The sequence below is a fragment of the Daldinia decipiens genome (assembly GCF_022478715.1).
Source record: "Daldinia decipiens strain CBS 113046 unplaced genomic scaffold F4813scaffold_2, whole genome shotgun sequence".
NCBI lineage: Eukaryota > Fungi > Ascomycota > Sordariomycetes > Xylariales > Hypoxylaceae > Daldinia > Daldinia decipiens.
In genome coordinates, this window is record NW_026054545.1 from 265,323 (window position 1) to 281,808 (window position 16,486).

At 44.0% G+C, this 16,486-nt stretch overlaps 6 protein-coding genes across 6 annotated transcripts; 1 reads left to right on the top strand and 5 right to left on the bottom strand.

Moving 5' to 3' along the window:
- Positions 1-100: 100 nt before the first annotated feature.
- On the bottom strand, positions 101-1,306 carry F4813DRAFT_96718 (uncharacterized protein). The gene is made up of 3 exons (XM_049249091.1): positions 825-1,306; positions 580-765; positions 101-481 (listed from the first exon to the last, which is right to left on the bottom strand). Exons 1-3 carry the CDS (start codon positions 1,060-1,062, stop codon positions 255-257), a joined length of 651 nt encoding a protein of 216 aa, XP_049104011.1. The 5' UTR covers positions 1,063-1,306; the 3' UTR covers positions 101-254.
- A 1,689-nt stretch (positions 1,307-2,995) lies between these two features.
- F4813DRAFT_343310 (kinase-like domain-containing protein) lies at positions 2,996-4,780 on the bottom strand. The gene is made up of 6 exons (XM_049241515.1): positions 4,475-4,780; positions 4,205-4,397; positions 4,056-4,081; positions 3,889-3,988; positions 3,681-3,823; positions 2,996-3,619 (listed from the first exon to the last, which is right to left on the bottom strand). The coding sequence occupies exons 1-6, from the start codon at positions 4,703-4,705 to the stop codon at positions 3,269-3,271; spliced, it is 1,044 nt and encodes a 347-aa protein (XP_049104012.1). The 5' UTR covers positions 4,706-4,780; the 3' UTR covers positions 2,996-3,268.
- A 1,101-nt stretch (positions 4,781-5,881) lies between these two features.
- F4813DRAFT_396730 (6-hydroxy-D-nicotine oxidase) lies at positions 5,882-7,619 on the top strand (the record flags this gene model as incomplete). Its single annotated transcript, XM_049247859.1, has 6 exons — positions 5,882-6,006; positions 6,059-6,452; positions 6,520-6,610; positions 6,691-7,024; positions 7,084-7,283; positions 7,345-7,619. 6 exons carry the CDS (start codon positions 5,882-5,884, stop codon positions 7,617-7,619), a joined length of 1,419 nt encoding a protein of 472 aa, XP_049104013.1.
- Positions 7,620-8,115: 496 nt separating this feature from the next.
- F4813DRAFT_384765 (uncharacterized protein) lies at positions 8,116-8,681 on the bottom strand (the record flags this gene model as incomplete). Its single annotated transcript, XM_049246146.1, has 2 exons — positions 8,116-8,482; positions 8,545-8,681. The coding sequence occupies 2 exons, from the start codon at positions 8,679-8,681 to the stop codon at positions 8,116-8,118; spliced, it is 504 nt and encodes a 167-aa protein (XP_049104014.1).
- Positions 8,682-10,399: 1,718 nt separating this feature from the next.
- Positions 10,400-12,403, bottom strand: F4813DRAFT_343313 (uncharacterized protein). The gene is made up of 3 exons (XM_049241516.1): positions 11,824-12,403; positions 11,100-11,762; positions 10,400-11,038 (listed from the first exon to the last, which is right to left on the bottom strand). The coding sequence occupies exons 1-3, from the start codon at positions 11,897-11,899 to the stop codon at positions 10,647-10,649; spliced, it is 1,131 nt and encodes a 376-aa protein (XP_049104015.1). The 5' UTR covers positions 11,900-12,403; the 3' UTR covers positions 10,400-10,646.
- Positions 12,404-13,815: 1,412 nt separating this feature from the next.
- On the bottom strand, positions 13,816-16,290 carry F4813DRAFT_343318 (Metallo-dependent hydrolase). Its single transcript, XM_049241517.1, has 4 exons — positions 15,366-16,290; positions 15,254-15,306; positions 14,481-15,171; positions 13,816-14,393 (listed from the first exon to the last, which is right to left on the bottom strand). Exons 1-4 carry the CDS (start codon positions 16,016-16,018, stop codon positions 14,321-14,323), a joined length of 1,470 nt encoding a protein of 489 aa, XP_049104016.1. The 5' UTR covers positions 16,019-16,290; the 3' UTR covers positions 13,816-14,320.
- Between the last annotated feature and the right edge of the window lie 196 nt (positions 16,291-16,486).

A 16,486-nucleotide genomic window follows, 5' to 3' on the forward strand; every position in this document is an offset into this window, starting at 1 on the left:
GTACTTATACTAAGAATATGATCACATGATCAGGGTCAAAGTCACCTGATACCCCAGCACCAGTTCAATGATATTTAGCTCACTCCGTTTTTCTATTTCTACTATGGGTTGGGATATAGGCGTTGCAACTATTCTTATCTTGTCGGGGTTATTTTGATGATATTTTCTCTAATACAAACTAATTACAGTATAAAATGTGCCAGTCGAGAGTCGTATTAAGTACTTTCATAGGCTAGGTACCTGATCTATCAGCCTTAAAGTTTCTTCGGACGCAACATTGACGCCGCCGACTGCTTCTCTACGATAGCAGACACATCTTGCTCCACGTAACCGTTTGCTTCGTAGAGTGGCTTTCCGGCAGGACTGGCATCTAAGTAGCACTCGACTCCTAACTGATCGGCTAAATCGGTTCCCCACTTGACCAGCGCGGTGCCATAACCCCTTTTCTGGAATGCCTCTATCGTACCAAGCACTTCCAAGACTACAATTTATATCATAGTTAGCCCAATCGCCTCAATTTGGATCATATAAGGTCGAGGTGGAACTTGGAAGACATTTAAAAGTACGTAAGGCACTTACAGACATGACCACGGTTGCCTAGAACGTGAGTATGCGCCTTTTCCATAAGACTAAAAAAGCTGTCCACGGCGGCATCGCTGAAATCCGGTAAATCATCAACGGCGGGCCACCTTTCGCGCCATGACTGCTTCGCTGCGTCGCAACCCTCTGGTACGATGCGATATATAGCTATCGCAACAGGGATACCTTGAACAAAAACGCTTTAGTAGAGAACATCTGAGCAAAGAACCGCGCCGAGTACGTACCGGTATCCGGACTGCGGACGATCAGACACTCGGTCTTCAGCTCATCAGGTCCCGGGGCGGGCCCAAGGAACTGCTTGAAAGCGCGCTCGAGCCATAGCCTGCCATCGGGCGTCTGCGGGAAGATGCGCTGCATGTGTTCGGAGCCGAACGCGCCCCACCAGATGGTGATCAGCTCCGGGATGTCGGATACCGAGGCCCGCTCCACAACGGCGGTAGTGGGGCGATCTGTCGAAGCCATGTTTTTTTTTTCTCCGAAAATTGAAAATTATATATATTAGGTTTGAGCAATGGAGGGAAATGTCTGAAGTTGTTTGAAATTGTATAGTAAGCAGAAGAAAACACGAGGTTGGAAAGAAATAATATCGGTAAGCTTAATCAGGGAGAAGGTACTTCCTTTATGTATCCCCCGAACCACCAAGAGCGGGGATATTGGCCTGAAGGTTGGACGTACGGCGGGGGATTACATAAGCACTAACATAAATGCATATAACCGTGAATATTGTCTAATCTTGTAATCATCTTGAACATCGCTCATGTCGAGTATGCGACTCAACTTAATTTTGACACTGCTCTATCGTAGACAGGAATTATTGCTGCAACAAGGTGGTAGCAGGATAGGTACCTAATCTTGAGACTGCAAGTCATCACAATACAAAAAGTACCTACCCAGGTACCTAAGGGAATAGGGGTAAGCTATGTGTTAGGTACCTACACGCATGTCAGATCTAAGACACAAAACCAACCACTTTCGATAATAAGAAACCCTTGCTCGTCATGCACTACTGAGTTTATATAGGACTAATTAAATACCGTCTTAGCTAATCAGCAGCTGCATTGGTAAAGTTTTTGGTTGACAGGGGACGGAATTATTTCAAGGTGCAGTGCATATGTTCTTAGCGTAGGATTTTGTACAACTAGGCCTTCCCTTTTCACTTAGACAACCAATAGAATAAGTAAATGTGCAGGATGTATCTCATCCTTATAGTGTCCTAATTACAATCCTTAGACTAATCTCAGGTGGACATGATAGGAGCAACGTTCCATAATATAACCCCTACTTTCCAACAGTATTATCTTTGTCCAATGCCTTCGAAGCTCTATCATCCCTCTGGATCCGAAGATCAGGCCGGTCGACTCTTAAGAACGAGGCGGGTTTTATGACTGCGCTTGGCTTCGCTTAACTGGTGCGGCCTTGACAAGACCAAGTTTCCCACGTTCCATGTTGGGATCTAGTCCATCAATTGAGTTAAGGGTGAAGATGACAAGACTAATCGAGTCTTCATTCCTTAACATTCGCTGGCCACGCAGGATATTTAAAATTTGGGATTCCTCTGGGGTGAGATTCTTTTCTATCTCTTCGATGACACGTAGACTCTCCTCATCGCTAACTTCACCCTCTATCCCGAGACTTTTAAGTTTCTGGATAAGAGAATCCTTTTGCTCCGGGGGAATATCAGCTAGCGATTGAAGCCAAAACTCCACAGTCTTGGATTTTTCTTCTTGTACTGGCTTTACTTTGACATTGGCATCGACAGTGCTATGGATGACTAAGAACTGGGACAGTTAGTGGAAGTTATATTGGAAGATTCAATATTAAGGTTGCCTGGACGGAATGATACATACAGTATCAGCAAGTCAGAATATGCATAAAACACGGTGCTGGAGATATAAACATGTGGAAGACTTTTTGGCTTAAACTTTTGTAGCCATTATATATAATGCCTAGGTACCTGGTAACAAATTTGCCAAGATTGCGTAGGTGATATACACATATTATAAAAATTAGAAAATTATTTGACGGAACTACGGAGATCGTGAAAGGCTTTCCAACTAAAATGAGTAACGTTATCAAGAAAAGAGGTATGAGCGATGCGTTAGGTACTTAGGCGTAGTGGTTTAGGTGCTAATAACCCGGTCTCCAGGTAATGTGGGTATGGCAGAAACCGATAGAGTGGAACACTTCGGCTAAACGCTCGCGGGAAACCAATCAGTGTCGACATGAGTTGCCCAATTAGGCATATACCTAACTTACCTAGGGTAGCGCTTGGAATGCCTGAGTTTTGCTTTTGTTATATGAAAACGGATGCCATACTACGGGCAATGGAACTAATTTTTAGTCACAAGCGAGCATTATTTTTCAATGGCGATAATAAGATACGCGAAGCTTAAAACCGTAGTGTGCCAATATACAGATGGCGTAATCAGTACCTAGCTGGCTACCTATGTAATATTGTTTATGACATGGAAGTGATTGCCCAGCAATATTCTAGTCGAACTAAATAAATAGAAAACCAAAACCCCTTACCGCCCTGTGACGGATATCATATGAATATAAAATTGTTCAAGACGATGTAACTCTCCACCGCCCTAATCGTACACTATTTAATATGACATGCGGTTAATAAATAACATACAATGTTGGAAATCAACCTGTTTCTTGAATCCTAAGTATCTGCTTCAAAGACTATTCTCCGCCAGAGCTGAGATATATAATCATTTTCTTCTTCTGGTCGATTAGGGTAAGCCGTCGCCAGCTTACTGGCTACAGCAAATCCTACTTGGTTACCTATGTCCCATAGGCTAGGACGGTCTGTGGGCTCGGTCGCCAGACACCAACAGACGAGTCTCCCTAACAGCGGGTCGAGCAGAGGGTACGGTGCGCCGGGCTCATCGAGCGGGAGGATTTTTTCGGCATCTGTTATCAATATTATCCCGCGCTCGGGTAGTGCAATTGCGCTCGAACCCACGTTTACAACGTGAGGGCGTTCATCTAAAGTAATCAAACTAACCATGAGCTGCCACATTCGTCAGCTTATGATATGTATGCTGAATTAGTATCCTAAGTAGAGTACACACCTTGCCTACGTCCCAGAGATTGCTATGTGTAGTTGTGCCCGTAAACTCGATCCAGGCCCACTCTCCAGCATTACCGAAGTCAATGACCTTCAAAATTGGCGTGATCGTATGCTCGAAATCCTCAGGGGGCTCTCCAAGAACAACTTACTAATGTTAGCTCAATATCTATTATACCGAATACTCGTGAATTTTTAGGTAACTCGCCTACCATTACCGTTATGGAGGTCACTGTGCGATATACCGTCTTCTGGAAGTTGGCCAAATACTCTTTCTCTCTCTACCCTACCATCACTACGGTTTGGGGGGTCCTATGAACAATACGAGATTAGTCCTAATTATAGATACGAATGCAACATGTATTAAAATACTACCTACCGCCATGGCTATACAAGCTCTTATGACTATATGCCTATTTATTAGCTCAACAAATGCGTTTAACCCACTAGACATTGTGTATAGTGTAGGAAACTAGGTACTCAAGTGATAGGATCACTAGATAAGCAACCATAACCCTAATGACTTACGGCATAAGAAAAACCTCCAAAGCAACCGATTCGGCAACCGATCTACTTTCTTCCTCGCCTTAACGATGAAATCCCCCATTGAGCCACAGGGCAGCCATTCCATCGTAATCCACTCTCCCTCGACGGGGTTTACTTCTAGAGGATTGTTATCAACCTCCAGGATCTGGACGATATGTAAAGCACCGCGAAGTCTCTGTGTGTTCCATAAAGGTTAGCTTATTGATACTTATTTTCCTCTGCGCACTTATAATATCTTCCAATTTCTCATACCCTGAGGTATTCCCTTTCCTTCCTCATAGCCTCTTCCGCAGCCTCTGATTGAAACGCCCTCTTCACTACAAAGTCGTTCCAGACTCTTGTAGCCGGGTTCCGGTACCGGACACGACTCGCAGAGCCATAACTTCCGTGGGCGATGAAACCTATGAAATCGAATCTTTCGTCGTATGAAAAGTACTTTACAAGATCGTCGACGTCTTGCCTGGCGCTATCCCAAGGAAACATTTTTTATATTTGTAAATAGTTAGTGAAGAAAGTCGTATTGTTTTCGATACAGGGGTTTCCATTAGCCGTTATCTTTTAAACGATGATTGCTTAATATTTTATCGCGTTTACAAAACTATTATTTGCATTGTTCTCGTCATTACTAATAGGCTAAAGCTAATACTATTGCGGCCAAATCAAAGACATTTCTTTATATGAGAAGTTGCTTTCATTTAACCCAATGCATTCTTCAAGGGGTCACTGATTTCAAAAGACTGGTCCACTTTTCTGAGAGTTGATAGTTAATGCGATAATAACAACTTTTAATAAACTGCTATATATTACTGCATCACGACTACTAACTGCCTGCGAGACTCTTTATATATATGCTTAAATTCATCTAATAATACAAGGAAGAAAGAGTGCAAAATTCAATATGTGTGGTGGTGATCTCTTCTTATGTGGACCAGTAGCCCTAGAGAGCTTACGTAACACTAATATACTATGACATTAGGTACTTGATATGTGTATCTGACAAAAGAGCTTGCCTCTAAGTCCCATAATATGACGCTCATTATAATTTACGCTTTGAAATGTTTCACTACTAAAACTGTCTTGTGCACTTTGTATGAATGATCGTATTTCTACGTGAGGATATCTTTGTTGAGTCATATTTAAATAATAGCTCAACTAGCTGATAGGTGTATAATACGATGAGCTAAGTTACTGAGACTAGTTCCGTGACATATGTTATTTAGGTGCCGGGGATAGACCTTCGAGGGTGTGCTCTTCAAATCATTTGAAGATAAAATAGCTGGTATTTATTATAGTATTGGACCGATCTACGAAATAAGCGCCGCAAGATGCAGGTCGATTCAATCCCTGTTACTAAATACACCAAGCTAGTATTTTCTTACATGATGCAGAATACCTACTATCGTATAATCGAAGCCACCCGTCCAGTCGTTTGAACAATTAGCGGTGTACTTGAATGTTTGCATGTTTACCAATGATATCCTCGCCCTAATCTTAGTAAATCTACGCTCAGTCTCGCCCCTTATCATTTTTATAGTTTCTTGTAGATTTAGAGCAGTAGTATTGAAAACTACCCCTAAGTCTAATAACCATCCCACTTGAAGTTCTTAAAAGCCATCCTTCCACTATTGACCTCCGCCGCATGCCATAAAACTCGTCAGAATGGCATCCGGATCAGACATAGCCACAGCCGCAAAGACAGCCTGTGGGCTTTTAAACTCCGCGTTCCCCGGACGCGTGACAGTTCCATCCCATACTCAATACCAGTCTCAGAAATGTCAACCATGGTAAAGTAATACGACTTATTTACCAATATCTAAGCTAACTAAATGCATATAGGTGTCAGAATTGCTGGCTTCCTGCAGCTTGCTTTGTCCGACCCCAGAACAGCAAAGACGTTGCGGAAGTCATCAAAATTGTGAAGAAAGTTGATGCTAAGTTTGCGATCCGTTCCGGTGGTCACAATTTCAACCCTGGTTTCAGCAGCATAGATAATGGGGTCTTGATCGATTTGAGGGATCTTACTACTCTAGAAATAGACAGTGATGGGATCTTGCGGGCTGGTGCTGGGAATACATGGGGTAATATATATACTTTTTTGGAGGGAAAAGGACTCTCGGCAATAGGCGGGCGCCAGAGTGACGTTGGAATATCAGGTTATCTTCTAGGGGGCGGGATGCCAGCATTTCCCAATCTCCATGGGTTGGCGGCTGATAGTGTGAAAAACTTCGAGGTTCGTACCTAAAGCATACCTACATGATCTTACTATGTTGCATTCTAACTAGGTTCCTTATAATCAGGTCGTGCAAGCCGATTCGACTGTTATCAATGCCAATGCTCATGAGAATACGGATCTATACCGGGCTTTGAAGGGTGGTGGTTCCAACTTTGGTATTAAAATTACAATCCTTCATACTCTATCTGACTAGGTACCTAAGGTACTTTACGTAGGTGCTAATGCGAAACGATAGGTATTGTGACAAGATTCGATATACAGACATACCCTGCTATACAACTCCAATACAATGTCCTCATGTACCATCCCTCGGGATTCGAAGAGGTCCTCCATGCTACTGTTGAGGCCCAAGAGGCAATGGAAACGGATCCGAAGCTAGGCATGTTTGCCAGTGTCAATCCAACATTCATTGCAATTGGAATTTATTATGCCGATGCGGGGGCAGAACAGCCAAAGGCTATTGAGACCTTCCTCAACTTAAACAGTCTCATGCAAGCTCTAGTTCCAACGACCAAAGGTACTATTAAGTCTTTGGTCGAAGCTATCGGGATTTTAGGTCCCTCTACTAGGTATGTTGGGTACACTATTTAGCCTCTGATAGAACTTGCTTAATTATAATTGTCAATAGGCGACTTACGGCAACAACCACTACAAAAGTCTCCTATGACTTCTATGTACAGGTCCATAATCTTTGGTTAGATTCGGCAAGAAGGTATACAAAGATTAGCAATCTATGGTATAATATCCAACCTACATCTACAACAGCTGTACAGATTGGAGAAAACCAAGGTGGTAATTCCTTAGGACTCCAAAAAGTTCCTCAGACATGTCAGTCTCACTTCCCATCACTAGCCTTCTATTAGACTCACTGGCTAATAAACTAATGTAGGGTGGTCGCTGGTCGCAGAATGGTCTGAGGAGTCTGACGATACGGCAGTATCCCACGAGCTGGAAGAATTTACCGAAAACGTCTCAAGGCTCGCTAAGGAGCAAGGACTATATCTGGACTTCAAGTTCATGAATGATGCCGAGTTTTCGCAAAAGGTACTCAGTAGCTATGGCGCGGATAACATGAAGCGATTACAGGAAGCTTCCGCTAAGTACGACCCTGAGCAGGTGTTTCAGAGATTACAGAATAGCGGATTCCTTCTAAGAAATCTTTGAAGTATCAGCGGATTAGCTGAAAGAATCTATCCTGGAATCCTTAAAATTAGTGCCTTGTGCAAAACTGTCAAGGAATAAGCTAACCGCTGCTTCTGTAGACATGGTCTGAAATAAAAACCTTGTGGCCTCTTCTGAATATAACGATTAGTAATATTCACGACGATGTTGATAGATATCTGATGAGCAACAATTTATTTATATTCTTAACTAAACCAACATGCCACGAGTGCCGCGAAGAGTTGTTGAAATTATGGGCTGCGAAATACTGTTTTAAGGACCCTAATTCATTTTCAAGTAAAGGGTTGCTTTCCATCCGGGAGAGAGATAAGGGTAAAGGGTCACTCTACCATGCCACCCTATTAAGCGCATTTCCTTACCTCTGCCTTTTTTTGTGCTTTACGTCCCTGACGAGCGTCTTTACCTTTTGCAATATAGATAGTGGTAAAGTAACCAACACGCTCGTACATGCCCAACGCACTAGTTCCATTACCCTCGGTTACGAGTCGTAGTACTCCTCGGCCTCGTCCAGCTCCAGCTTGGTGGTCCCGTAGCCCGGGGTTAGACAGTCGAAACCGAGGTCTTCGAGAGGGTTCCCGGGGGTCTTGTCATTTAGATCGATCTTGAAAAGCCACTTCCCGTCCGGACCGCACATGCTTGCCCTCACTTCCAGCCGTGTGACTTTCTCCCAGGCCAGCGCCGCTTCGTGCGGAGCGGTACCCAGGACGGCGAGCGGGTCGAAGAGCGAAGCGTGGATGGAGCCCTCGATGTAAACCTCGGCGCAATCCTTCGTTAGCTTGCGGAGGGCAGGACTGATGGAATCCGGAGAAGAAGCCGACCCGATGAAGTTTGGCAAGATATGGAATCTACTAGGTTAGTTCCTGGCAGAAACGTCTTAAAGCTGAACTTCTCGACGTCCTATTGAAACTTTTGCGGCACAGCCGCGATAGCTAGAAGCGCAAAGAGAAGAGTGCCATGGTCCCAAGGTGGTAGGAATTCCTCGCCTATCCTTCTGCCTACAAATTGAACGATGCGACCGTGAAGTTCGAATGGTAGTTTGTTCATCTTGATGAAGTGACGAGATTACTTGATCAAACGAGAGCTGACGATGTACTGCCACTCACCCCTCTCCTGCATCCTCCTGAAGATGTTGTAAATTGAATCTAAAACATTATAAAAGATAATATTTAATATTTAACCCTAAATTATAAAAGGCGCACGCTATAACCCACTCTATGCTCAGCACTAAGCTAATACTATAATACCTATGGTCACAGCTAGGGAGTTACAGAAGGGCTTCCGTGATGTTACAAGTTTTCGCAACTGACTGGCAGGTATCATTAGTCTGGATGGTATAAACCGAACAGGTATTAGTTAAGCACAGTGACCCTTCGGACGGGAAATCTGTACAAAACGATGTCAGATTATTATCTGACAGGAGTCATGAGGTACATAGCAAGGTAGCAATCCCCTGAGAGGCCGATATGCTATGACAATCATCTCCGGCCTGAATTTGATATGTCTTGCCTGCGCACGTAGGAGGAGTATCGCGACGACGCGCACTTTCGGGCTCACGTTGCGGGACGAGTTGCACGCACGCTGGTTTGGGTTCGGCATCATCGTCTGGCTGAGCGAGATGCAGTCGCTAGGCCTCGAGGGCCGTCACGCACATCGACGACCACCTGCCCGAGCTGAGGGATGCCTACATCAGCGATTTCAAGAGGAAGCAGGCGGAAAAGCAGGCGGCAGCAGGTGACACGGGTATTGTATCGTCGAGGATATTGAGACTTGAGTTGAAGCATGGGCCGGAGTCGAAACGATGATAAGCTCGGGTGGACGATGGCTGGCATTATCATGTCACGGGATAGACACGTGACCTACTTCTATAAGTCGACATTATGGCTCATAAGGAGGCATTGTTTAAATTTCTTCTTTTAATATTTAAATTTTAAGAATGTATAACCAGTTTATAAGTTACATAATTGAAATACGAGAGTACGATAAGTCCGAGATTAGCTATATGAGCGTCTGTCATCTGGGTTGTCTCTGCTCCTTGCATCTAAGATGTTAGCACGGATTGTCGTGTACCTAAGGCTTAGGTCCTAAGCCTTAGGGAATACTTGATCGAAATTGCACCAAGGTTTTACTAATAGATAACTAAATGCTAGCTTCGCATGTGGAAAGAATAAGTTGAATAAGAACCACGTGTTGCCTTACAAATTCTAATAACTACTTAGGTAGGTACCTCACTAAGTGGCACGATAATTGTTCGCCTAAGTTCATATATAGTCTTTTCAGCGGTGCCAATATTACAAGCCAATGCCGCTCGGGAACGGGAGTCGTCATATAGTACGTATTGGCTATACAAAAATATTTATTGACACGTGGTTTATGATCTGTGAGATCTATCTGGCATCCGAGGTGGGTTTTCTTCCATGTCTGATGACATACATACAAGCGGCTATGGGGTTAGCGGGAGGAAATTTGGTAAAATTGAGGAGCATTTCTTGCTTTGGCTAGTTAGATAGGTACCTACCTCCTAGGGTAGGGGGCCTAGAACGCCAGGGCATAGCTCATGATACATACAACAGTCTCCTCACGCTAAACCGAATACCCATATCGCGTCAAACTATGCAGGTGTTCGAACAATGGTCCACTAGCCAAGAGATAATAGAAGATGAGGGTATATTATTAGTATTTACCAGAATACAATCTTGTTTCAGCCGAGATTAACATTAAAAATCGCAGCGGCGACAGCGAGTTCTAGAAAACAGAACGAGAAGGTCTGGTTATAATAACTATGGTTTAATGATTTAGATCTAACACAAACATATCACAGTTTTTCTATGATATGATATAGAAAAGTACCTAACCTAACCTAGCTATTAGACGAAATATAAGTAGTATAGAGATACTTGTATACAGAAGAGATCAAGTTATTACGAGCTATGACTTCCGTCAGACGCCTTAGAAGAGCTATTACATGAATTAGGTAAGGACGGAACATAGATTGTACTTTTACTATATTATTTATCGAAATGTTCTATCCCCATGTGACCGAGTTAAAGACTCGGGTTTAATCTCTTCCGTAGTTAATGATATTTCTACGGTCTTTTTAATCGCAATGGATGATAGCGGCATAGGTAATGTTACCAGTGGTATTTCATCAGCACTGGATGAGTTCCCTCCAATCGACCGTCTGATCTCATTCGTAGGTCTTTGATTTTTCGAACGACCGAAACTCTTGTGTAGGCTATGTAGGCTAGAACCAACGTTCGCTCCAGACTCATTAGTACTAGCGCCGCGACTCGATATTTTCCCCCTGGCTGCCCTGAAGAGGGGACCGAGAGTTGGGAGCGAGGAGCAAATTATTAGAATATACCCTTCCGACATGCCCAAGATATCAAGGTAAGGGACAGGATCTAAATGCGTCTGGTTAGTATTTGCTATTTGAAATCATAAATAGACGGACCAACTACTCACAGGTGGGATCCGTTGTAGATATAGCAAAGGCTTCTCCAAGGGCAGATATTTTGATAACTGATACAACGAATGCTAGGGAGCTTAAGCTTAGAGCTCCGACGACAGCGATGCGACTTCGAAGTGGCATGTTTAAGCGCATAACGAAAGGGATTGGATAGAATGCGAAGAAGATATCCAAGAAAGCCGAATAGGCCGACGTGAAATATGCGAGCCTTGACATAATTCTGATATCTGCGCAAGTTCCCCCAGCAATGGTTTTATCCCATCCAAACTCGACAGGATCGCATTGTCTAAACCACCAGATCGATACAGCTAAGACGCATGCTTGAGAGGTGATTCCAAGTGCCCAGAATAGAACCGCCGTCTTTATGCCGTAATTAAGAATTCGTTTTAGAATAGCGATGATAGCAAACTTCGGTAGCGAAAACTGCCATATTAAGACCGCATTGATGATAGCATTATATTTAAGGGCATTCGTTTTTTCGTAGTGGCTTAAATCGTATGCATGCTTCCCGAGGCCAAAGTCCGTTGCTATTGTGACAAGAATGCACACGACAAGACTGAGGACGAGACAGAATACGGTGATGTAGTCGTCCAAGCCGAGCCCCGCCCGCTGATACGTCCCGAAACGCAGACGACATATGATCCTCAGTCCGACTATGACTATATATATGGAAAGGCAGTAAGAATCGAGCGCTGGTAAAGTGGAAGGTGTTTAACGTACTTGTTGCGATTGCAAAGAGAGACCATAGGACTTGGTTGGCGAAGACATCGTAGTCATCTCGTCCAAGCTCAATCATGTTGATAAATGCGTACCTAACCAGGTCTTCTGATTGCCGTAACTCATCAATGGCGACTTAGTAGTCAGGAATGACTCTGTCGCAAGTTAAGACGATAGAGCAATGCGTCGCCATACATCAGGTAAACCAGCGGGTTGCCCACAGCGTACCGCTATAACAATGAACTTAATAGAAGTGAATCCAGATACTAATAAACAGAAACTTGATATTGTAAAGGATTATGACGATTTGTGATAATATCTGTAGTTCTGTAGTTAATCGGCCCACAATATCGGCATTGGCAGTTTTATGTGATCCCAAGTGAATGGAACTCGACTGATTCGCAGCCGGGATCCCTTTTCCAACGTTAGTTGCACACTAAACTCTCCTATATCTCGAAATCCACACTTGGCTTGTTGTAGAACTCGGAGTGTCTTTACACTATTTTTCAAGTTCGCAATTGTCATGCCTGTCTCTTGCTATGTATCGTTCAAATAATCGGCTGATGGCCACCCTAAATGTTTCCATATGTAAGCTACGTAGTGGGTAGTAATTAAAGTGCCCGGCAAACCCCTTGCCAAATAGAGTCTAGGACCGATGGATAGATGTCTGTTCTACGCTTAGACTCCGATATCCCAGTCAACTAAGGCCAAGAAGGCCTGATCCCGATTGGGCTATCTTGGACATAAGTCAACCAAATTCCAATCTACCTTGGTGATGAATGTACACGGTAAAATCCGATTCTGGCCAGCCTACATTTCATTGTAAATATGTACATAAACGTCCCTAACCAGAGGCAAAGCCACCGTCAAACATGCTCCTGTCGATAGCCCAGTCTAACGTGGCGCAGTGAGCGGATACAACCACAACATCGGTAACACTAGACGACACGCGTTCCTGAAATAATAGGTACCTACATTTTTACTACACGAGTCCACCCGAATCCACACGAATCCACACGGTATTGGCGTGTGATAACTACTGCAAACATCCTAGACCCTGAGATTCTGGGTAAGCGGCACGTGGCCTCGACAAGCTTTCGTATGTATGTGTGTTTCGTGATGAAATTGCGGGCATCTATATGTAGGTATGGATTTGTGTATCTTCGAAAAGGCGCTACCTGGTTTTACGTAAATCTACGAGTTACGGGATCTTGACCTTAGGAGTTTAGTGGCCGATGATTATGGGTTTTGGCCCTTGTCGCGGATTTGCGTGAACTTCTGGAGCACCTAGAACAACACTGCATGCTCGTATTTATATACTACTTGGTTAACTTCTAAAGCTTAAATGGTTACATCGTATTCTTTGTTCTTGTCAATCTATTGGTGCGGTTCTTATGCTTCCAACATATGGAAGATATGCTCGACTATTAATCCATACTCGGTACCTTTCTGTAGACAGCAAGTGGTGAAAGAGATGACCTACAACTCCAATATTTACGTGGGAAACAGATCAATATTGAAACCTCATCGGTTTAATCTACTTCTTTTTAGATACAACACAATACCAAGGATACGACTTTTTCATGGGGCTTCATCTTGGCATCGTAACAAGCTCTGACCGCTGAAGAGCTGCAAGGAAGCCCCTTACTCGCGTAAGATTCCTTAACCGTAAATATCGTAAGACGCTTTGATCTCTTCTGTTGCAACTTCTTTGGAATTGCATCTAACTAAGTTCCAACCATACAACGTGATTCATGTAGTATGCAGTACCTGCATTTGAAAAACGTGCCAGTTATCACGTAGGCAATCAATAATCACATGTACCTTGTATTGAAACGACCTATGGGAATCAGCCCAGGGGTTCAACCCTGTAGCACATTGCGCTCAGATGGGGAACCATGAAGATACGGTTACATCAACACCCACTTATTCCAGGTTTTAGGGCTTGGAAACCAGGAACAGAGTGAAGTCTGCAAATTTTGATCAAAGGGGAGAGTCGTCAACTCTGGCCTACATGTATCAAAATATGTAGCATTTTGTCATAATCATGACATTTTTCTTTAGGGTGTTTTTCCAGATCCAAAAAAGAAAACACTTAGAACGTACAGAGGACGGCACTCAAATTAGGTAAAAAATATCGTTTGGGTCATCTCTACCCTGGCCTTCTTGTCGGCATTAAATTATGTAGAGGTATTTACACACCTCAGCCAAGATAATATAATTATTATATCTAGTATACTTATCAGCCATAAGCCAGTCGAGGAGAGAATACCAAATCTAGGTTATTGCTCGAATGGAAATTACCAAGCTTTCCATATGTCTTCTGGATACATTAACTTCGATAACTAGACCAAATAAAATCGCTAGTATCCCCAACACTATAATAAGTCGCGCGATCCAATAACTACAAGTACTTAGGTATACATGCCTTGAATTAGGCAACTCCGGATTTAAGTTCCTTAAGCACTTAACACACGCCATATTCTTGATATAAAGACATTTATTTCCCGATGAACTGCTCTCCGTAACCTGTGCCGGACCCGCGGGAAATATTTACTTCCGTAGCATGGCCACTGCGAGGATAAATATTAGCAACTGCTCTCCAAAAGTTCGGAAATTCGAGCATTTTCTCAAGTTCAATATTTCTGGATGGCACTTACTATTCGCAACCACCCCAAAAACGTCCTTCAAGAACAGGCGCAGGCCTTTCGACGGCGGCTTTCTGTAACCTTTCTACACTTGCGAGGAAGCGGTCAACGACTGCGGCATAGTTGTCGTAGGTCAACTTTCCGTCTCGTTTCTGAAATTTGCCGTCCACTATTACGTGGTCGATATCTCCAACGTTTGCATGCAAAATCACTGCCGCAACAGGATCGAGCCATCCTAACATTCCAGGCGACCGGCCATTGAAGACGACCAAATCCGCCTTTGCACCAACACGAATTACGCCCAAGTCGGGGCGTCTAAGGGCGAGTCCGCCCTGTCGGGTGGCCATCAGAAAGGCTTGGTTGACGGACATTGGGTTATTTTTAGGGACCTTCCAATCTACGAGGACTTGGTCGTAGACCCTAGAGCGAGTGCGCTGGAGCCAAATTCGCGCCTGGGTTATTAGATCTGATGAGAAGGTGAAGAACGTGTCCACGCCAAGCGAGCCTTGCTCCTGTATCAGATGCGCATTTGGGTGAGAATGGCCATAGTGCATCTCCGACTCGGGCGTGATTGAGATGAATTGGTTTGTCGATCGAAGAAGATTGGCCCCTGCCGGCGTGATGGCCATAGAATGGGAGAAGACGACTGCCGTCTCAGTGTCTAAAATTCCGAGACGGTGAAGAAGTTCCGGTGAGTTGTCAACTGAATTCCATAATCATTAGCAAGTCCCTGTGGAAATTTGTCTACCCAAGCCGCATATTTTTCCTGCAATTAGGACACATACTCGACCACGGACCCCCTAAATGGTGGGTTGTCAACACCGGAATTTTTAACTCCCTATGCTTCGTTAGTGATATAGCAACGTCTTATCAGGCACCTGTTCTATCCTCGCATACTTGATGACAGAAATCACAGCTTCAACATCCTCCGGCGAAGATGTCACCCAAAGATCGTATGCGGCGCCTACAGTGGTTAGACTAGACGCCGAATTAGACTTAGCTAACTCTTTGAAATTGGCGATTTGGTCTGCAAGCGAGTAAGCATCGCGATGAGAGAATGCATGGCACCAGTACACCCTAGCGCCACTGTCGACGGATGCTTGAAACCCAGCATTTGTTCGCTCTTTGCACCAAATACTGTGAGCATGATCAAGCGTGGTTGTTACACCTGCGTTGAGAGCCTCGAGCAACCCTGCGAGTTGTCCGATGTACACATCTTCAGCTGAGTAGACAAGTGCGGGCATATCCCCGGCATATCGGCCTAGATAATCTGGTAGAGTGGTGTTGGGGGACAAGGTCTTCATAGCCGTTTGCCAGCCATGTCGGTGCGTATCGACGAAGCCAGGAGAAATGATCTTATCCGTACAATCGACGATTTCTATATCCGAGGGTAGATTGTCCGGACGAGCAGCATCGTAAATTCCTGCAATGCGGTCTCCGCTAATTAGCAAGGAGCCATTCCGAACTACCTCGATAGCCTCAGTCTCTTCGTTGAAGGCTATGATAGTTCCACGGGAGAGGAGAACTGAGCCCGAGGGAGCTGTAGACATGATATCAATAATATAACTCAATGAAAGACAAAATTATTCTATTGGCAATGGAAATAAATATATTGAGACGAGGAGAAATAGTGGCGTTTCCAGGAAAGGGTCTCGACATAGAAATGAGGTTTATATTGAAAACGATCTGGGTCGCGATACTTGGATTGAGTACCTGATATGGGATTACAACATCGCGCTTGATCGCGAGCCGATGATTAATAAGTTGACTCCGTCAGGATTACAGAATAGTTATAAGCGATACCTGCTATCTAATCTAGCGCTTGGGTTACTTCTCTATTGCTACGCTGGTTGGAAGCACATGTCTATGACCGCTTCTCGCGTCTCTCGCGTCTCGCGCTCTTCAAACTGACCGAGACACGAATAGGATTCTTTACCCGGCGTTGTATAACCACACTCTATGACGAAGAAGGATGACGTGCAATAACTTAGGTACTCTCGTAGTCATTAAGAGTCTTA